General features: G+C 47.2%; 1 protein-coding gene across 4 annotated transcripts in view; it reads right to left on the bottom strand.

Annotated features, from left to right (window-relative positions):
- The window catches only part of mpp7a (MAGUK p55 scaffold protein 7a), a 304,718-nt gene that overhangs the window by 30,831 nt on the left and 251,921 nt on the right, over nt 1-21,966 (bottom strand). For all 4 annotated transcript variants that reach the window (XM_036935252.2, XM_036935250.2, XM_090189801.1 and 1 more), the window contains one exon: nt 10,751-10,921. In XM_036935252.2, coding sequence (XP_036791147.2) covers nt 10,751-10,921 — 171 coding nt within the window. The remainder of the gene's footprint in view (nt 1-10,750; nt 10,922-21,966) is intronic.

A 21,966-nucleotide genomic window follows, 5' to 3' on the forward strand; every position in this document is an offset into this window, starting at 1 on the left:
AGTTTGCGTCTCTGACATGGGTAGGCAGACCGTTCCATAAAAATGGAGCTCTATAGGAGAAAGCCCTGCCTCCAGCTGTTTGCTTAAAAATTCTAGGGACAATTAGGAGGCCTGCGTCTTGTGACCGTAGCGTACGTGTAGGTATGTACGGCAGGACCAAATCAGAGAGATAGATAGGAGCAAGCCCATGTAATGCTTTGTAGGTTAGCAGTAAAACCTTGAAATCAGCCCTTGCTTTGACAGGAAGCCAGTGTAGAGAGGCTAGCACTGGAGTAATATGATCAAATTTTTTGGTTCTAGTCAGGATTCTAGCAGCCGTATTTAGCACTAACTGAAGTTTATTTAGTGCTTTATCCGGGTAGCCGGAAAGTAGAGCATTGCAGTAGTCTAACCTGGAAGTGACAAAAGCATGGATTAATTTTTCTGCATCATTTTTGGACAGAAAGTTCCTGATTTTTGCAATGTTTCGTAGATGGAAAAAAGCTGTCCTTGAAATGGTCTTGATATGTTCTTCAAAAGAGAGATCAGGGTTCAGAGTAACGCCGAGGTCCTTCACAGTTTTATTTGAGACGACTGTACAACCATTAAGATTAATTGTCAGATTCAACAGAAGATCTCTTTGTTTCTTGGGACCTAGAACAAGCATCTCTGTTTTGTCCGAGTTTAAAAGTAGAAAGTTTGCAGCCATCCACTTCCTTATGTCTGAAACACATTCTTCTAGCAAGGGCAATTTTGGGGCTTCACCATGTTTAATTGAAATGTACAGCTGTGTGTCATCTGCATAGCAGTGAAAGTTAACATTATGTTTTCGAATAACATCCCCAAGAGGTAAAATATATAGTGAAAACAAAAGTGGTCCTAAAACGGAACCTTGAGGAACACCGAAATTTACAGTTGATTTGTCAGAGGACAGACCATTCACAGAGACAAACTGATATCTTTCCGACAGATAAGATCTAAACCAGGCCAGAACTTGTCCGTGTAGACCAATTTGGGTTTCCAATCTCTCCAAAAGAATGTGGTGATCGATGGTATCAAAAGCAGCACTAAGGTCTAGGAGCACGAGGACAGATGCAGAGCCTCGGTCCAATGCCATTAAAATGTCATTTACCACCTTCACAAGTGCCGTCTCAGTGCTATGATGGGGTCTAAAACCAGACTGAAGCATTTCGTATACATTGTTTGTCTTCAGGAAGGCAGTGAGTTGTTGCGCAACAGCCTTTTCTAAAATTTTTGAGAGGAATGGAAGATTCGATATAGGCCGATAGTTTTTTATATTTTCTGGGTCAAGGTTTGGCTTTTTCAAGAGAGGCTTTATTACTGCCACTTTTAATGAGTTTGGTACACATCCGGTGGATAGAGAGCCGTTTATTATGTTCAACATAGTAGGGCCAAGCACAGGAAGCAGCTCTTTCAGTAGTTTAGTTGGAATAGGGTCCAGTATGCAGCTTGAAGGTTTAGAGGCCATGATTATTTTCATCATTGTGTCAAGAGATATAGTACTAAAACACTTGAGTGTCTCTCTTGATCCTAGGTCCTGGCAGAGTTGTGCAGACTCAGGACAACTGAGCTTTGAAGGAATACGCAGATTTAAGGAAGAGTCCGTAATTTGCTTTCTAATAATCATAATCTTTTCCTCAAAGAAGTTCATGAATTTATCACTGCTAAAGTGAAAGTCATCCTCTCTTGGGGAATGCTGCTTTTTAGTTAGCTTTGCGACAGTATCAAAAAGGAATTTCGGATTGTTCTTATTTTCCTCAATTAAGTTAGAAAAATAGGATGATCGAGCAGCAGTATGTGGGTGTATGTGAGTGTATGTGAGTGTATGTGGGTGTATGTGAGTATGTATGTGAGTGTATTTGGGTGTATGTGGGTGTATGTGGGTGTATGTGGGTGTATGTGGGTATATGTGAGTGTATTTGAGTGATGTGTGTGTAAGTGCGTGTCTGTGAGTGCGTGTCTGTGAGTGCGTGTCTGTGAGTGCGTGTCTGTGAGTGCGTGTCTGTGAGTGCATGTCTGTGAGTGTCTGTGAGTGTCAGTGAGTGTCTGTGAGTGTCTGTGAGTGTCTGTGAGTGTCTGTGAGTGTCTGTGAGTGTCTGTGAGTTTATGTGAGTGAGTGTATGTGTGTTTATGTGAGTGAGTGTATGTGTGTTTATGTGAGTGAGTGTATGTGTGTTTATGTGAGTGGGTGTATGTGTGTGTATGTGAGTGAGTGTATGTGTGTGTATGTGAGTGTGAGTGTATGTGTGTGTACGTGAGTGTACGTGTGTGTATATGTGAGTATGTGAGTGTACGTGTGTGTACGTGTGTGTACGTGTGTGTACGTGTGTGTATGTGTGTGTATGTGAGTGTGTGTGAGTGTATGTGAGTGTATGTGTGTGTGTGTGTGTGTATGTGTGTGTATGTGTGTGTATGTGAGTGTATGTATGTGAGTGTATGTGGGTGTATGTGGGTGTATTTGAGTGATGTGTGTGTAAGTGAGTGTCTGTGAGTGCGTGTCTGTGAGTGCGTGTCTGTGAGTGCGTGTCTGTGAGTGCGTGTCTGTGAGTGCGTGTCTGTGAGTGCGTGTCTGTGAGTGCGTGTCTGTGAGTGCGTGTCTGTGAGTGCGTGTCTGTGAGTGCGTGTCTGTGAGTGTCTGTGTGTTTATGTGAGTGAGTGTATGTGTGTTTATGTGAGTGAGTGTATGTGTGTTTATGCGAGTGAGTGTATGTGTGTGTATGTGAGTGTGAGTGAGTGTATGTGAGTGTATGCGAGTGTATGTGTGTGTATGCTGGTGTATGTGTGTTTATGTGAGTGGGTGTATGTGTGTTTATGTGAGTGAGTGTATGTGTGTATGTGAGTGTGAGTGAGTGTGAGTGTATGTGAGTGTATGTGTGTGTATGTGAGTGTATGTGTGTGTGTGTATGTATGTGAGTGTACGTGTGTATGTGTATGTGAGTGTATGTGTGTGTACGTGAGTGTGTGTGAGTGTATGAGAGTGTATGTGTGTGTGTGTATGTGAGTGTATGTGAGTGTATTTGAGTGCGTGTCTGTGAGTGCGTGTCTGTGAGTGCGTGTCTGTGAGTGCGTGTCTGTGAGTGCGTGTCTGTGAGTGCGTGTCTGTGAGTGCGTGTCTGTGAGTGCGTGTCTGTGAGTGCGTGTCTGTGAGTGCGTGTCTGTGAGTGCGTGTCTGTGAGTGCGTGTCTGAGTGCGTGTCAGTGCGTGTCTGTGCGTGTCTGTGAGTGTCTGTGAGTGTCTGTGAGTGTCTGAGTGTCTGTGAGTGTCTGTGTGTTTATATGTGAGTATGTGAGTGTACGTGTGTGTACGTGTGTGTATATGTGTGAGTATACGTGTGTGTATGTGTGTGTATGTGAGTGTATGTGAGTGTATGTGAGTGTACGTGTGTGTACGTGTGTGTACGTGAGTGTACGTGAGTGTACGTGAGTGTACGTGGGTGTATGTGAGTGTATGTGAGTGTATGTATGTGAGTGTATGTATGTGTGTGTGTGTATGTGAGTGTATGTGTGTGTGTGTATGTGAGTGTATGTGTGTGTGTGTATGTGAGTGTATGTGTGTGTGTGTATGTGAGTGTATGTGTGTGTGTGTATGTGAGTGTATGTGTGTGTGTGTATGTGAGTGTATGTGAGTTTATGTGAGTGTACAGTGCCTTGCGAAAGTATTCGGCCCCCTTGAACTTTGCGACCTTTTGCCACATTTCAGGCTTCAAACATAAAGATATAAAACTGTATTTTTTTGTGAAGAATCAACAACAAGTGGGACACAATCATGAAGTGGAATGACATTTATTGGATGTTTCAAACTTTTTTAACAAATCAAAAACTGAAAAATTGGGCGTGCAAAATTATTCAGCCCCCTTAAGTTAATACTTTGTAGCGCCACCTTTTGCTGCGATTACAGCTAGCTGTAAGTTGCTTGGGGTATGTCTCTATCAGTTTTGCACATCGAGAGACTGAAATTTTTTCCCATTCCTCCTTGCAAAACAGCTCGAGCTCAGTGAGGTTGGATGGAGAGCATTTGTGAACAGCAGTTTTCAGTTCTTTCCACAGAATCTCGATTGGATTCAGGTCTGGACTTTGACTTGGCCATTCTAACACCTGGGTATGTTTATTATTGAACCATTCCATTGTAGATTTTGCTTTATGTTTTGGATCATTGTCTTGTTGGAAGACAAATCTCCGTCCCAGTCTCAGGTCTTTTGCAGACTCCATCAGGTTTTCTTCCAGAATGGTCCTGTATTTGGCTCCATCCATCTTCCCATCAATTTTAACCATCTTCCCTGTCCCTGCTGAAGAAAAGCAGGCCCAAACCATGATGCTGCCACCACCATGTTTGACAGTGGGGATGGTGTGTTCAGGGTGATGAGCTGTGTTGCTTTTACGCCAAACATAACGTTTTGCATTGTTGCCAAAAAGTTCAATTTTGGTTTCATCTGAACAGAGCACCTTCTTCCACATGTTTGGTGTGTCTCCCAGGTGGCTTGTGGCAAACTTTAAACAACACTTTTTATGGATATCTTTAAGAAATGGCTTTCTTCTTGCCACTCTTCCATAAAGGCCAGATTTGTGCAATATACGACTGATTGTTGTCCTATGGACAGAGTCTCCCACCTCAGCTGTAGATCTCTGCAGTTCATCCAGAGTGATCATGGGCCTCTTGGCTGCATCTCTGATCAGTCTTCTCCTTGTATGAGCTGAAAGTTTAGAGGGACGGCCAGGTCTTGGTAGATTTGCAGTGGTCTGATACTCCTTCCATTTCAATATTATCGCTTGCACAGTGCTCCTTGGGATGTTTAAAGCTTGGGAAATCTTTTTGTATCCAAACTTCTTCACAACAGTATCTCGGACCTGCCTGGTGTGTTCCTTGTTCTTCATGATGCTCTCTGCGCTTTTAACGGACCTCTGAGACTATCACAGTGCAGGTGCATTTATACGGAGACTTGATTACACATAGGTGGATTGTATTTATCATCATTAGTCATTTAGGTCAACATTGGATCATTCAGAGATCCTCACTGAACTTCTGGAGAGAGTTTGCTGCACTGAAAGTAAAGGGGCTGAATAATGTTGCACGCCCAATTTTTCAGTTTTTGATTTGTTAAAAAGTTTGAAATATCCAATAAATGTCGTTCCACTTCATGATTGTGTCCCACTTGTTGTTGATTCTTCACAAAACAATACAGTTTTATATCTTTATGTTTGAAGCCTGAAATGTGGCAAAAGGTCGCAAAGTTCAAGGGGGCCGAATACTTTCGCAAGGCACTGTATGTGAGTGAATGTGTGTGTGTGAATGTGAGTGTATGTATGTGAGTGTATGTATGTGAGTGAATGTATGTGAGTGTATGTATGTGAGTGAATGTATGTGTGTATGTGAGTGTGTGTGTGAGTGTATGTATGTGTGTGTATGTGAGTGTAAGTATGTGAGTGTATGTATGTATGTGAGTGAATGTATGTGTGTATGTGAGTGTATGTATGTGAGTGAATGTATGTGAGTGTATGTGTGTGTATGTGAGTGTGTGTGTGTGTGTGTGTGTATGTGTGTGTATGTGAGTGTATGTGTGTGAGTGTATGTATGTGAGTGAATGTATGTGAGTGTATGTGTGTGTATGTGTGTGTATGTGAGTGTGTGTGTGTGTGTATGTGTGTGTATGTGAATTTGAGTGTATGTGTGTGTATGTGAGTGAATGTATGTGTGTATGTGAGTAAATGTATGTGAGTGTATGTGAGTGAATGTGAGTGTATGTGTGTGTGTGTGTGAGTGAATGTGAGTGTATGTGTGTGTATGTGAGTGAGTGTACAGTGCCTTGCGAAAGTATTTGGCCCCCTTGAACTTTGCGACCTTTTGCCACATTTCAGGCTTCAAACATAAAGATATAAAACTGTATTTTTTTGTGAAGAATCAACAACAAGTGGGACACAATCATGAAGTGGAATGACATTTATTGGATATTTCAAACTTTTTTAACAAATCAAAAACTGAAAAATTGGGCGTGCAAAATTATTCAGCCCCCTTAAGTTAATACTTTGTAGCGCCACCTTTTGCTGTGATTACAGCTGTAAGTCGCTTGGGGTATGTCTCTATCAGTTTTGCACATCGAGAGACTGAAATTTTTTCCCATTCCTCCTTTCAAAACAGCTCGAGCTCAGTGAGGTTGGATGGAGAGCATTTGTGAACAGCAGTTTTCAGTTCTTTCCACAGATTCTCGATTGGATTCAGGTCTGGACTTTGACTTGGCCATTCTAACACCTGGATATGTTTATTTTTGAACCATTCCATTGTAGATTTTGCTGTATGTTTTGGATCATCATCTTGTTGGAAGACAAATCTCCGTCCCAGTCTCAGGTCTTTTGCAGACTCCATCAGGTTTTCTTCCAGAATGGTCCTGTATTTGGCTCCATCCATCTTCCCATCAATTTTAACCATCTTCCCTGTCCCTGCTGAAGAAAAGCAGGCCCAAACCATGATGCTGCCACCACCATGTTTGACAGTGGGGATGGTGTGTTCAGCTGTGTTGCTTTTACGCCAAACATAACGTTTTGCATTGTTGCCAAAAAGTTCAATTTTGGTTTCATCTGACCAGAGCACCTTCTTCCACATGTTTGGTGTGTCTCCCAGGTGGCTTGTGGCAAACTTTAAACGACACTTTTTATGGATATCTTTAAGAAATGGCTTTCTTCTTGCCACTCTTCCATAAAGGCCAGATTTGTGCAATATACGACTGATTGTTGTCCTATGGACAGAGTCTCCCACCTCAGCTGTAGATCTCTGCAGTTCATCCAGAGTGATCATGGGCCTCTTGGCTGCATCTCTGATCAGTCTTCTCCTTGTATGAGCTGAAAGTTTAGAGGGACGGCCAGGTCTTGGTAGAATTGCAGTGGTCTGATACTCCTTCCATTTCAATATTATCGCTTGCACAGTGCTCCTTGGGATGTTTAAAGCTTGGGAAATCTTTTTGTATCCAAATCCGGCTTTAAACTTCTTCACAACAGTATCTCGGACCTGCCTGGTGTGTTCCTTGTTCTTCATGATGCTCTCTGCGCTTTTAACGGACCTCTGAGACTATCACAGTGCAGGTGCATTTATACGGAGACTTGATTACACACAGGTGGATTGTATTTATCATCATTAGTCATTTAGGTCGACATTGGATCATTCAGATATCCTCACTGAACTTCTGGAGAGAGTTTGCTGCACTGAAAGTAAAGGGGCTGAATAAATTTGCACGCCCAATTTTTCAGTTTTTGATTTGTTAAAAAAGTTTGAAAGATCCAATAAATGTCGTTCCACTTCATGATTGTGTCCCACTTGTTGTTGATTCTTCACAAACAAATACAGTTTTATATCTTTATGTTTGAAGCCTGAAATGTGGCAAAAGGTCGCAAAGTTCAAGGGGGCCGAATACTTTCGCAAGGCACTGTATGTGAGTGTATGTGTGTGTATGTGAGTGTATGTGAGTGAATGTATGTGTGTATGTGAGTAAATGTATGTGAGTGTATGTGAGTGAATGTGAGTGTATGTGTGTGTGTGTGTGAGTGAATGTGAGTGTATGTGTGTGTATGTGAGTGAGTGTATGTGAGTGTATGTGTGTGTATGTGAGTGTATGTGAGTGAATGTATGTGTGTATGTGAGTAAATGTATGTGAGTGTATGTGAGTGAATGTGAGTGTATGTGTGTGTATGTGAGTGTATGTGAGTGTATGTGAGTGTATGTGAGTGTATGTGTGTGTATGTGAGTGTATGTGAGTGTATGTGTGTGTATGTGTGTGTATGTGTGTGTGTGTGTATGTGAGTGTATGTGAGTGTATGTGAGTGTATGTGTGTGTATGTGTGTGTATGTGAGTGTATGTGAGTGTATGTGAGTGTGTGTGTATGTGTGTGTATGTGAATGTGAGTGTATGTGTGTGTATGTGTGTGTATGTGTGTGTATGTGTGTGTGTGTGTATGTGAGTGTATGTGAGTGTATGTGAGTGTATGTGAGTGTATGTGAGTGTATGTGAGTGCATGTGAGTGCATGTGAGTGCATGTGAGTGCATGTGAGTGTATGTGTGTATGTGAATGTATGTGAGTGTATGTGTGTGTATGTGAGTGGAGTGGAAAGAGGAGTGAGGAAAGGGGTCCAAGGAAAAGCACAGGATGCCTGGTTCTCTTTGGAGGATCTACACACCCACTTCACATTCTCCTGGACCACTAGGCGCCTGACGTTTACAACGGAGAAAGAGACGCAGGGAGGCAGAGGGAGAGAGGAGAGATGGTGGGAGGGAGAGAAAGAGATGGTTGGAGGGAGGGAGAGAGAGAGAGGAGAGAGAGATGGTGGGAGGGAGAGCGTGATGGCGGGAAGGAGAGCGAGGGAGAGCGAGAAAAAGAGATGGTGGGAGGGAGAGGGAGAGAGAGGAGAAAGAGATGGCGGGAGGGAGAGCGAGATGGCGGGAGGGAGAGAGAGAGAGAGAAAGAGATGGCGGGAGAGTGAGAAAGAGATGGCAGGAGAGTGAGAAAGAGAGGGAGAGAGTCCTCATAATAAGAAAAAGTGAGAGCACTCCAGAGAGAAACAGGAAACATAAAACAGATCTTTCCTTGGCCTTTCTCTTCATTAGGTGTGAAATTGTCCATAGGTTGTCGTCCAAATTACAGAAGTGAATTGAAAATATTTACATTAGTGTGACAGAGGAGGGGTTATGTGCATTGTAGAGAGAGAGCGAGCGAGAGCGAGAGCGAGAGAGAGAGAGAGCGAGAGAGCGAGAGGCCGTGGCATCCGCTGGGTTGCACAGCCTGACATTCTGCCTGGCAAGAAAATGGGCCAGCTAATTAGCAACACGCTATGATGAAGTCCATACCACTGCGTTTCACCGTACCGAGGCCTGGTCAATCATGCTAAAACAGACGCACTGCAACACAAGCCTCACTTTCTCTTCTCTTAATAAGAGCATTAAATAGAAAGCCAGCGATATCAGCAGAATGAAGAATGATTCACATGCAGCTGCACCGATCAGTAGCACTGTTAACCTTGAGAAGACAAAGCAGCGTGTGAGGAATACATTCATTATTCGTGTCATTTGCAATAATAGTTCCAATATTTATATTCAGGTTTTAATTCTGGTGCACCTGGGCTTAACGGTATTGGTCCACCATTCGTTGGCACAATGCTTTCTCTAAACTACACAAGAAGGAATAAAAACAAAGCTAACTTCATTTCAAGATTTTGGCACTTCATCAGCCTTCTGGAGGACTTTGTAATACCAGCCTTAAAGGCAAGTGTTAACAATTCTGTCAAGTAAAAAAAAGGAAAATTTAGAGCTGAGCACGGTGCTGTTAATGAAAAGCACTAAATAGGAAGGAATCCCCAGCCCGCCAGCCCTGTGCTGTCATTTTCCACCAGGGCTTTAAAAGTTAAGGGGGCTTGCGTGTGGCCGGGAGCATGTTTCTGGGTTACGGCTGTGTGAGGGCAAGGCTGAGCCACCTCCGGGTCTGGAACTCTTGACTCTAGCGCCACACGCTCTCTCTATGGAGAAACCAGTTTTAGACTTAAACGATGGCTTCAGCCTGGCCAAGACCAACAGCTCAGCAATCCCCAGTGTCCCATGGTTGCAGTAGTCAGTTACTCACCGACTACGACAGCAGCTTGGTCCAGCTCTACCATGTCGTGTGTGTGTGTTATTCACCGACGAGGACCACCAGCCCAGTCCCCCCGCTCTATCATGGTGTGTGTGTGTTACTCACCGACGAGGACCACCAGCCCAGTCCCCCCACTCTATCATGGTGTGTGTGTGTTATTCACCGACGAGGACCACCAGCCCAGTCCCCCCACTCTATCATGGTGTGTGTGTGTTATTCACCGACGAGGACCACCAGCCCAGTCCCCCCGCTCTATCATGGTGTGTGTGTGTTAATCACCGACGAGGACCACCAGCCCAGTCCCCCCGCTCTATCATGGTGTGTGTGTGTTACTCACCGACGAGGACCACCAGCCCAGTCCCCCCGCTCTATCATGGTGTGTGTGTGTTACTCACCGACGAGGACCACCAGCCCAGTCCCCCCGCTCTATCATGGTGTGTGTGTTACTCACCGACGAGGACCACCAGCCCAGTCCCCCCGCTCCTTCATGGTGTGTGTGTGTTACTCACCGACGAGGACCACCAGCCCAGTCCCCCCGCTCTATCATGGTGTGTGTGTGTTACTCACCGACGAGGACCACCAGCCCAGTCCCCCCGCTCTATCATGGTGTGTGTGTGTTACTCACCGACGAGGACCACCAGCCCAGTCCCCCCACTCTATCATGGTGTGTGTGTGTTATTCACCGACGAGGACCACCAGCCCAGTCCCCCCACTCTATCATGGTGTGTGTGTGTTATTCACCGACGAGGACCACCAGCCCAGTCCCCCCGCTCTATCATGGTGTGTGTGTGTTAATCACCGACGAGGACCACCAGCCCAGTCCCCCCGCTCTATCATGGTGTGTGTGTGTTACTCACCGACGAGGACCACCAGCCCAGTCCCCCCGCTCTATCATGGTGTGTGTGTGTTACTCACCGACGAGGACCACCAGCCCAGTCCCCCCGCTCTATCATGGTGTGTGTGTTACTCACCGACGAGGACCACCAGCCCAGTCCCCCCGCTCCTTCATGGTGTGTGTGTGTTACTCACCGACGAGGACCACCAGCCCAGTCCCCCCGCTCTATCATGGTGTGTGTGTGTTACTCACCGACGAGGACCACCAGCCCAGTCCCCCCGCTCTATCATGGTGTGTGTGTGTTACTCACCGACGAGGACCACCAGCCTGTGCTTGGCCCCGCTCTGCCTGCGGTGGGGAGTCACCTCCTCGTAGGTGGCCACGTCAGCCATGTCGTACTGCTCACTCTTCTTACACTCATACATGGACTTGTTGGTCTTCTTGTCTCGCCTGCTGAGGCGGAAACTCCGGCGAAAACCAGCTACAAATCAGAGAGCGAGAAGAGAGAGAGAGAGAAAAGGAGGGAGAGAAAGCTGAGTCACTGTAAGGGGTAAAGTTGACAGTGTATACAGTACATGCAAGTACATTTGAATCTGCACAAAATCATATACGAGCGTTTCAATATCTATCAGGTCTGGCTTTATGTAGAGCAGCCCTTCATATGAAACACATTGAGAGTGATATCTGTGCAGTAGGTAGGAGTAGTGAACGCTAAGCCAAACCATTTCCCTGGGCCCTGTCAAAGCTATTGCTCTATATAGGGGATAGGTCGCTAGTTGAGATGCACCTAGATCCAGGGAAAGTGTTTGGTCAGTGAGTAACAGCTCATAAGGTTCATATGTAATGTCGTCTGAACACTTTTGTCTTCTAGAGACCATGAAAACATTATTGCCACGTTGTCATTCTCCTCCCAGCCTCAGTTTATGTCATCTAGCTACCTCTTATGTAATTTCTCTCTTAATGTTACAGTACGGGTCTCAAATGGCACCCTATTCCCAATGTAGTGCACTACTTTTGACCAGAGCCCTATAGGCATTATATAGAGAATAGGTTGCCATTTGGGATGCAAACCATAGATGTGATTCATCTGAGCCTTTTGAACCTGAATGGTCCGTTTTAAGCACATTGACCTCTGACGTCCTGTAGAGGGGAACAGGAGGTAAAGAGAGAATCAAAAATGGCAGGTGGGCGGGATGAGTGAAGGCGACTGGCATTTTTTCATGTAATTTACTGCTGCTATGTGAATTTACTGGTAGTTGCTTCATGCTTGTCCAGTTGACACAAGTACCAGTCAAGCGTTTGTCATTCTTCTCAGACTTCTTTGGTACAGTAGGTGGTGTGTGTGTGTGAGTGCGTGTGTAAGGAAGTATGTGTGGTGGTTGCATTCCATGGACATGCAGCGCACCATAAACCAATCAAACATGACAAGCGTCATAAATTGACCCAAACAAAGGGTCTGGTCTGAATACACTAAGGCAGTACCAAACGGAGAGAAACGTATCCCTAACTTGAAGAGCACAGTTTCAGATTTATGACAGACAGTTAAACCAAAATCCGCAAACCGAGGACCGTGGACACTTCGCTAATATCCCGTTCCTACACACGGCAGAAGGGCTCTCTTTCTGTTTCTTTTAAACAGTGATGAATGAACCCAGCGTTATGATGCAAGATGGCCAAGATTAAGGCAGCATTAAAATTATACACTGGAGAGAGAGAGAGAAGCCCTGATCCAATCCTTTAATACTTTCCACAACATAGAGAAACCGCGAGGCGAGCGGAAGGCGAGCACTGTGCAGATGTGCCACGAGAAAGAGAGAGAGAGAGTATAGCTACGGTCTCGGGAGTCTGTTCTTTTCCAAACAGTCACTTAATAAGGGACAGGAGATGGAGACCTACGCTGTGTAAGAAATGAAACACGTCAAACATACGGCTTCAGCACAATAACCCATGTGTGTATGGCTAAGGTATTAAGGCATGTCACAATGCGTGAGAGAGAGAGAGAGAGAGAGAGAGAGAGAGAGAGAGAGAGAGAGAGAGAGAGAGAGAGAGAGAGAGAGAGAGAGAGAGAGAGAGAGAGAGAGAGAGAGAGAGAGAGAGAGAACGTGTATGTGTGTGTCTGAGTGCGTGTGTGAACCCTAGCGTTGGGATATTGTGTTACAGCTAACGTTCAGGGCAGACTGTTCCACTGCGGGCAGGACAGCGCGTTCCGGGTGAGCACTGTGTTTTCTGTGCCACTTCTCCTGCGGTGTTTCCTTCTCATTCAACACACCCACTGCTCTGACCGAACACCAGCCAGAAAGAACGAGCCGCCTGCTCGCCACAGTGGAAAGGACGCACTGAATAGAATACGCTGCTGCTCGCAACATTACTGTAACAGCAAGCCATGCACAGTGTCATCATTATTAACGGTTAACATCATAGCAGTGCTGTTACTAAGCCGTTGCAGGGTGGAAAATATTAACTAAGGTTGTCCTGTTGGGTCCTGGTCTAAAGTAGTGCACTATATAGGAAATAGGGTCTTGGACATTCCAGGGCAGGTTCCGCCACCCCTCTGGATCGCTCTAATACTGTGGTCTGATTAGCGTGATGCTGCAGTACGGGTTGTTCCATTCGATTAGGGGGCCTTTCGGAGCCCAGAAGCCGCCAGCATTTCATTGGCTCTGTCAGAGGGAATCTCTTTGTTTTCCTTCAGGGAGGCAGGTGCACGGCGTTTCATTACCAGGCCCAGCTGCAGCCAGTCAATACACAGCTCTGTTCCTGTTGTTGAAGGGCCCTCTGTAATCCCTGGCCCTTCAACATCACTTCAACCCTTCTAGACAGCTCCATCCAAATAACACAAAATAACTAACCCCCAACTCCTCTACCCGAGGATAAAGACAAATCAATCAAAGGAGCGAGACAAAACGCACGCACACACGCATGCACGCAGGGCGAGCATCATCATCTCCATGGAGACAGAATTAGGCGAGCCCAGAGAGAGGGCTAGAAATCTATTTAACCCGAATGAAATAAATTAATGACTCAACCTTCCTGGTCTGAACCCGGACCAGCGTCTCGTTGTCATGTCTGTGTTACTGTTACAGTACAGAGGGGTTGTGTTACAGTACAGAGGGGTTGTGTTACCGTTACAGTACAGAGGGGTTGTGTTACCGTTACAGTACAGAGGAGTTGTGTTACCGTTACAGTACAGAGGGGTTGTGTTACAGTACAGAGGGGTTGTGTTACCGTTACAGTACAGAGGGGTTGTGTTACCGTTACAGTACAGAGGGGTTGTGTTACCGTTACAGTACAGAGGGGTTGTGTTACCGTTACAGTACAGAGGGGTTGTGTTACAGTACAGAGGGGTTGTGTTACAGTACAGAGGGGTTGTGTTACCGTTACAGTACAGAGGGGTTGTGTTACAGTACAGAGGGGTTGTGTTACAGTACAGAGGGGTTGTGTTACAGTACAGAGGGGTTGTGTTACCGTTACAGTACAGAGGGGTTGTGTTACAGTACAGAGGGGTTGTGTTACAGTACAGAGGGGTTGTGTTACCGTTACAGTACAGAGGGGTTGTGTTACCGTTACAGTACAGAGGGGTTGTGTTACAGTACAGAGGGGTTGTGTTACAGTACAGAGGGGTTGTGTTACAGTACAGAGGGGTTGTGTTACCGTTACAGTAGAGGGGTTGTGTTACCGTTACAGTACAGAGGAGTTGTGTTACCGTTACAGTACAGAGGGGTTGTGTTACAGTACAGAGGGGTTGTTTTACAGTACAGAGGGGTTGTGTTACCGTTACAGTACAGAGGGGTTGTGTTACCGTTACAGTACAGAGGGGTTGTGTTACAGTACAGAGGGGTTGTTTTACAGTACAGAGGGGTTGTGTTACCGTACAGAGGGGTTGTTTTACAGTACAGAGGGGTTGTGTTACCGTACAGAGGGGTTGTGTTACTGTTACAGTACAGAGGGGTTGTGTTACCGTTTGAGCAGGGAAGTGTGTCTGTGTGTTACCGTTAGAGCAGGGAAGTGTGTCTGTGTGTTACCGTTAGAGCAGGGAAGTGTGTCTGTGTGTTACCGTTAGAGCAGGGAAGTGTGTCTGTGTGTTACAGTTAGAGCAGGGAAGTGTGTCTGTGTGTTACCGTTAGAGCAGGGAAGTGTGTCTGTGTGTTACCGTTAGAGCAGGGAAGTGTGTCTGTGTGTTACCGTTAGAGCAGGGAAGTGTGTCTGTGTGTTACCGTTAGAGCAGGGAAGTGTGTCTGTGTGTTACCGTTAGAGCAGGGAAGTGTGTCTGTGTGTTACCGTTAGAGCAGGGAAGTGTGTCTGTGTGTTACCGTTAGAGCAGGGAAGTGTGTCTGTGTGTTACCGTTAGAGCAGGGAAGTGTGTCTGTGTGTTACCGTTAGAGCAGGGAAGTGTGTCTGTGTGTTACCGTTAGAGCAGGGAAGTGTGTGTGTGTTACCGTTAGAGCAGGGAAGTGTGTGTGTGTTACCATTAGAGCAGGGAAGTGTGTCTGTGTGTTACTGTTAGAGCAGGGAAGTGTGTCTGTGTGTTACTGTTAGAGCAGGGAAGTGTGTCTGTGTGTTACTGTTAGAGCAGGGAAGTGTGTATGTGTGTCTGTGTGTTACTGTTAGAGCAGGGAAGTGTGTCTGTGTGTCTGTGTGTTACTGTTAGAGCAGGGAAGTGTGTCTGTGTGTTACTGTTAGAGCAGGGAAGTGTGTCTGTGTGTTACTGTTAGAGCAGGGAAGTGTGTCTGTGTTACTGTTAGTGCAAGGAAGTGTGTCTGTGTGTTACCGTTAGAGCAGGGAAGTGTGTCTGTGTGTTACTGTTAGAGCAGGGAAGTGTGTCTGTGTGTTACAGTTAGAGCAGGGAAGTGTGTCTGTGTGTTACTGTTAGAGCAAGGAAGTGTGTCTGTGTGTTACTGTTAGAGCAGGGAAGTGTGTCTGTGTGTTACCGTTAGAGCAGGGAAGTGTGTCTGTGTGTTACTGTTAGAGCAGGGAAGTGTGTCTGTGTGTTACCGTTAGAGCAGGGAAGTGTGTCTGTGTGTTACTGTTAGAGCAGGGAAGTGTGCCTGTGTGTTACTGTTAGAGCAGGGAAGTGTGTCTGTGTGTTACTGTTAGAGCAGGGAAGTGTGTCTGTGTGTGTGGCCGGTCTGTGTGTTACTGTACAGTCCTGATTAACAGTCGGGTTGCCAATAGCTAGGGCCAATAGAAGGCATGCTGGTAAATCAGGAATGTTAGCTATGCATGGCAACAGTGGTCCTAATTATGATGGGGTCGAGCTAAAAAAGACTGTGGTTTTAACTCATTGTTCAGCTGGCTCCTAACCCTTGACCCTGGATGTAATCGTACTCTCTTGTATCCCCCTACCGTGACAAAGAGCTCGGATATGGAGACATTTTCCTTGCTCAGGACACACACACACGCACGTTTTAATGGCGTGCACTTGATCGTGACTGGATAACTGCCAGTGGCCCGTACTACTGTAAGACACACACAATAACGTGTAGACGGAGTCAAGCCCTTCCATTCCAAGAGAACCTCCAACAGAAAAAGAAGGGGCATATCGAGCCACAGAGTAAACAGTAGAAGACACGCGCTGCCACCACACACACACCTTCCTGGAAACTGCCAGTGTGCTCCTGCAAGCCCGTTTTCCAGCGGGATAATATCTAACAGCCGTGGTGTAGGACATTCAGCACCCAGGGGCCTTCACAAACAGGGAACTCTAAACTGCCAGTGTGCTCCTGCAAGCCCGTTTTCCAGCGGGATAATATCTAACAGCCGTGGTGTAGGACATTCAGCACCCAGGGGCCTTCACAAACAGGGAACTCTAAACTGCCAGTGTGCTCCTGCAAGCCCGTTTTCCAGCGGGATAATATCTAACAGCCGTGGTGTAGGACATTCAGCACCCAGGGGCCTTCACAAACAGGGAACTCTAAACTGCCAGTGGGCTCCTGCAAGCCCGTTTTCCAGCGGGATAATATCTAACAGCCGTGGTGTAGGACATTCAGCACCCCGGGGCCTTCACAAACAGGGAACTCTAAACTGCTCACTGTGCTGATGTAACATCCTGTGAAACGTTGCTGCGGTGTCTGGAAAAGAAACCGTGCAAGTTTAATGTACGCAAAAACACACAGGCCTAAGTCAATGTCTTGTGCAGATCCTGAGGTGGAATGGTAATGATGGTGTGTCTCATCACATACGACTGGAAGACTGGCGTTCAATCCCAGCATCCATCCTTCCCACTGTCTCTCCCACCTACCCATCTCCACTCTGGTTTCCTAACTATTTAGATCAAGTGTACAAATTCCTTAAAAAAAAGAAAAAAGAAAGATGTCTCCCATCTGAGCCTGGAGTTTCTAACTGCAGCAGAAGAAGCGCTGATAGACACTGTGCATATTCCAAATGGCACACTATTCCCTATAATAGTGCACTACTTTGGACCAGAGGCCTATGGCCCTGGTCAAAGGTAGTGCACTCCATAGGGAATAGGGTGCCATTTGGGATGCATACACAGTGCCATCCTGGCCCAGCAGAACAAGCCCTCAGTATGAAGACTAACAGAGATGACAACTGGTGAATTATCTCTCTATTGCAACTCTAGATTAAGAGACTATTACCATTACACCCCAGCCCCATAAGTGTGGTTTATGGCTGCCACACACACACACACACATACACACACATGGTGCGGTTTATCACTGCAACACTTAGTGCTGGAAGTGGCCACAGAATGTGGGAGGCATTACCGAGTACCTCCTTTCAGTCATTATGTGATGGTGCTCATTACAACTCCTCGTCTGTTCAAGTCTGTGTCAGAGACACGCTCGACAGGCAGGCAGGGGTAGAGGAGGATGGCTCTACTGCATGTCCCAGTGTGTGTTTGAAGAAGGATCTCCAGTTTCCACACACTCTGCAATATTCCCTCCCACCACAGAACAATGCCTGTACAACAACAAGGACAAATACCAACTCTCCCAAGTTCTCCACAAATACCCTGACTAATTCTTCCTGGTTAAATAACGACCTCAGCTACCCGCCTGTTCACTACAGCATGTTACTTATGTCTGTCCATTGTGAGTTGAGAGGTGGACCAAAGGACTGTAGAGAACCAAGGAGGATGGTTCCCGAGGAATGACGCACACTAAAAATAAGAGGAAAAACAGTAACAATGTGGGCCAACATTGTAGCAGCAACGCCTCAGGAAAAGTAAAAAGTAAAACCTTTTCCCTGCACTCCCTTCTTCCACCAACAGCTGGGTTCAAATAGGCCTCGGGTCTCTCACGCTGTGTGGTGTGTCTTAGTGCCGCTACGCAGTGGTGTGTGTGTGTGTGTGTGTGTGTGTGGGGGGGGGGGGACGACGACAGATAGACAGGCGTGTGGCCTTCAATGCCCCTCCATGAAAACCCATGTGTGAAAGGCATTATAGGAATCGTGGCTTCCGGACCAGGGATCAGGCCTGCCGCATCACGGAAGTACCTGGCTCACAGGCTGACCACATGGACGGTCACTGTACTGACGAGGAAAAGCATATAGCTCTGGGGGGAACAAGGGATCTTTAACAGGTGGAGAGGGTTCTCCCGATGTGGCATGTGGTATCCGTATCTCACTGCTAGTCCTTCAAAACTCCGACCTCTAGCTCAGGGGAGGACGACTCATATTAATGGCCGGAAAGGAGCTAATGGAATGGTATCAAACACCCGGGAACCATGGGAACCCATTCCACTCCAGCCATTACCACGAGCCCGTCCCTCCCCAATTAATGTGCCACCAACCTCCTGTGCTCTAGCTTTATGGGTAATGGCATTCCCTGTTGTGAGGGGACAGGCAGGCATCCTGGTTAAACCAGACTGAACACTGCGTTTGAAGTGAATGGTAAAAAGCTCTGAGGGGAACAAGGACTATTTAACTGAAGGAGAACGTTTCATACCGACCTACAGTGTGTGGTATCTACTGTATCGGCTGTCCTTCAACCCTCATACCCTGTTGCTGAAGCCCTCCCTTATGGGTCACTGGGTTTCCTGTTGAGAAAGGAAAGGCAGGTAGCCATTGTTTTAAGCAGTATTCACTCTGGCCTAACCATGATAGCAGGCTGTATGCAGAGAGGGAGAGAGAGAGAGAGAGTTAAACGTTATTTGATGATTAAAAAAGCCTTTTAGGCTGTCTGTGATGTTTGAAATATGTACTGAGAGCGTTTGAGTCCACCGTGGTGAACTCATTATTGTGTTATCTAGGGGGGGGGGGGCAGAAACACACTCTGGGGCTAGTGTACTCTCCATGGGCTTACTACAGTATGCTAGCTCCAGCATGTGGAAAGTGGTACTCCAACCCAAGTGTTACAGGCTTATACAGTGGAATAGTGCTCAAGTCCCTTGGCTGAGCGACGTGGGTTTGTGTCGAGCGCCATTTGTTTTTCCCCTCCGTCTTATCCCAGAGCTCTTTAGGACTCAGGAATGTCTAGTCTGAACAGAAAACCATGCCTAATTTGTCGTTGCTTGAAAAAATGTATCGGTTTGAGAAAAAAAAACACGAACGCACATCTCGATCTAGCGCTTGTCTTCCACTGCACTTACGCAAAGCGGCCTGGGCTCTCTCTGGTGCTGTGTGTACTGGACGTGTCGCACTCTCTCTGGTGCTGTGTGAATTGGACGTGTCTGGGCTCTCTCTGGTGCTGTGTGTACTGGACGTGTCTGGGCTCGCTCTGGTGCTGTGTGTACTGGACGTGTCTGGGCTCGCTCTGGTGCTGTGTGTACCGGACGTGCCGGGCTCTCACCGGTGCTGTGTGTACCGGACGTGCCGGGCTCTCACCGGTGCTGTGTGTACCGGACGTGCCGGGCTCTCTCCGGTGCTGTGTGTACCGGACGTGCCGGGCTCTCTCCGGTGCTGTGTGTACCGGACGTGCCGGGCTCTCTCCGGTGCTGTGTGTACCGGACGTGCCGGGCTCTCTCCGGTGCTGTGTGTACCGGACGTGCCGGGCTCTCTCCGGTGCTGTGTGTACCGGACGTGCCGGGCTCTCTCCGGTGCTGTGTGTACCGGACGTGCCGGGCTCTCTCCGGTGCTGTGTGTACCGGACGTGCCGGGTTCTCTCCGGTGCTGTGTGTACCGGACGTGCCGGGCTCTCTCCGGTGCTGTGTGTACCGGACGTGCCGGGTTCTCTCCGGTGCTGTGTGTTCCGGACGTGCCGGGCTCTCTCCGGTGCTGTGTGTACCGGACGTGCCGGGCTCTCTCCGGTGCTGTGTGTACCGGACGTGCCGGGCTCTCTCCGGTGCTGTGTGTACCGGACGTGCCGGGCTCTCTCCGGTGCTGTGTGTACCGGACGTGCCGGGCTCTCTCCGGTGCTGTGTGTACCGGACGTGCCGGGCTCTCTCCGGTGCTGTGTGTACCGGACGTGCCGGGCTCTCTCCGGTGCTGTGTGTACCGGACGTGCCGGGCTCTCTCCGGTGCTGTGTGTACCGGACGTGCCGGGTTCTCTCCGGTGCTGTGTGTACTGGATGTGTCTGGGCTCTCTCTGGTGCCGTGTGTACTGGATGTGTCTGGGCTCTCTCTGGTGCCGTGTGTACTGGATGTGACTGGGCTCTCTCTGGTGCTGTGTGTACTGGATGTGTCTGGGCTCTCTCAGCACAGCTAGTGAGTTGGGGGCTGGGAGTGCCAAGAACACTTTCCTGTTTTCCTCATCAATCAGCCAGCCCACTCAGACAACAGGGATGCTAGACAACAAACCCAGTGCGAGGGGAGATGCCAAAGTCCACATCCCATCTGGCACCCCATCACTATATATGGTGCACTATTTTTGACCAGGGCCGATTGGGACTCTATTACCTTTATAGTGCTGGGGTCAAAAGTAGTGCACTACATAGGGAATAGAGTGCCATTTGGGACATATACTATCTTCTCTTACTGGTCAGAATCACAACCAAACCACTGAAATGTACCCCCTGGATATTATTAAGAAACGTCACCACTGTCTAGAGCACTGTTTCCTAACTCCAGTCCTCCCAACCATATGCAATGTTATTGTATCCCTGGACACCTGATTCAGCCCTGGATGAATTAAATGAAGTATGTTTGTCGTGGCCTCTACCTGCTCAGCCAATCACACATGTCTGTCTGCGTGGCCTCTACCTGCTCAGCCAATCACACCTGTCTGTCTGCGTGGCCTCTACCTGCTCAGCCAATCACACCTGTCTGTTTGCGTGGCCTCTACCTGCTCAGCCAATTACACCTGTCTGTCTGCGTGGCCTCTACCTGCTCAGCCAATCACACCTGTCTGTCTGCGTGGCCTCTACCTGCTCAGCCAATCACACCTGTCTGTCTGCGTGGCCTCTACCTGCTCAGCCAATCACATCTGTCTGTCTGCATGGCCTCAACCTGCTCAGCCAAGATGTGGGCCCTGGTCAAACAGTGCACTAAATGGAGAATAAGGTGCCATTTGGAACGCACTTTGGTCTTGTGTTTTGGCTACGGCTCACCCTCCAGTAGTGAACCTGCAGACAGATGAAATAAACTTGTTTTCTGGAAATTGAGAATTATTTGGGGGCTTACACACGTCTCCATTTTTCCATAACTCTGTTTTAATTGGATTCTGGGGGTTGACAGCTTTCCCAGCTTTCCCCTGTACTGTTTTGTCCGTTCCTCTCCTCTATCCCACCCTCTCTCATCCCTCTATCCAGATGTTTGCTGAGAGGCTTCTCTCTGTGCCTCAGGATCTCTGGGATTAGGGTAGATTACGAAAGCAGCAGAAATGGGACTGTGCCTACTGCCTACGCTTCCAGGTCTCCATCCAGGTATTGTGTGTCTAATCCCAGGGAACAAAACTACAACGTGTTGATGGATCTAAGGAAAGACACGGGCTACGTCCCAAAATAGGGAATAGGGTGCCAACATATATAGTGCACTACTTTTGACCAGAGCCTTATGGGCCCTGGTCAAAAGTCGTGCACTATATACGGAACAGGATGCCATTTGGGATAAAGTCTTTTCTCTCTTTTCTTTCTTCCATCTAGGAAAGGTAAGGAATGAGCCCAGAACGGCCACGGGTCTTAATGATCTCTTTAACGCTCTTCTTCTTCTTCCTCCAGACGGAGCGGTAATCTCAAAGAGGTGTTTAGGGCGTGGCACGGGGCTTATGGGAAGGCATCTCAGGACATGGTCCTCCTCCTAGTTCATTATTTTTTTAAAAAATTTTTATTTCACCTTTATTTAACCAGGTAGGCTAGTTGAGAACAAGTTCTCATTTACAACTGCGACCTGGCCAAGATAAAGCAAAGCAGTGTGAACAGACAACAACACAGATTACACATGGAGTAAACAATAAACAAGTCAATAACACAGTAGAAAAAAAGAGTCTATATACATTGTGTGCAAAAGGCATGAGGAGGTAGGTGAATAATTACAATTTTGCAGATTAACACTGGAGTGATAAATGATCAGATGGTCATGTGCAGGTAGAGATACTGGTGTGCAAAAGAGCATAAAATAAAATAAATAAAAACAGTATGGGGATGAGGTAGGTAAATTGGGTGGGCTATTTACCGATGGACTATGTACAGC

Source organism: Oncorhynchus mykiss, chromosome 11, assembly GCF_057628025.1.
Source record: "Oncorhynchus mykiss isolate SJ-2025 chromosome 11, ASM5762802v1, whole genome shotgun sequence".
In the NCBI taxonomy this organism is placed as follows: Eukaryota; Metazoa; Chordata; class Actinopteri; order Salmoniformes; family Salmonidae; genus Oncorhynchus; species Oncorhynchus mykiss.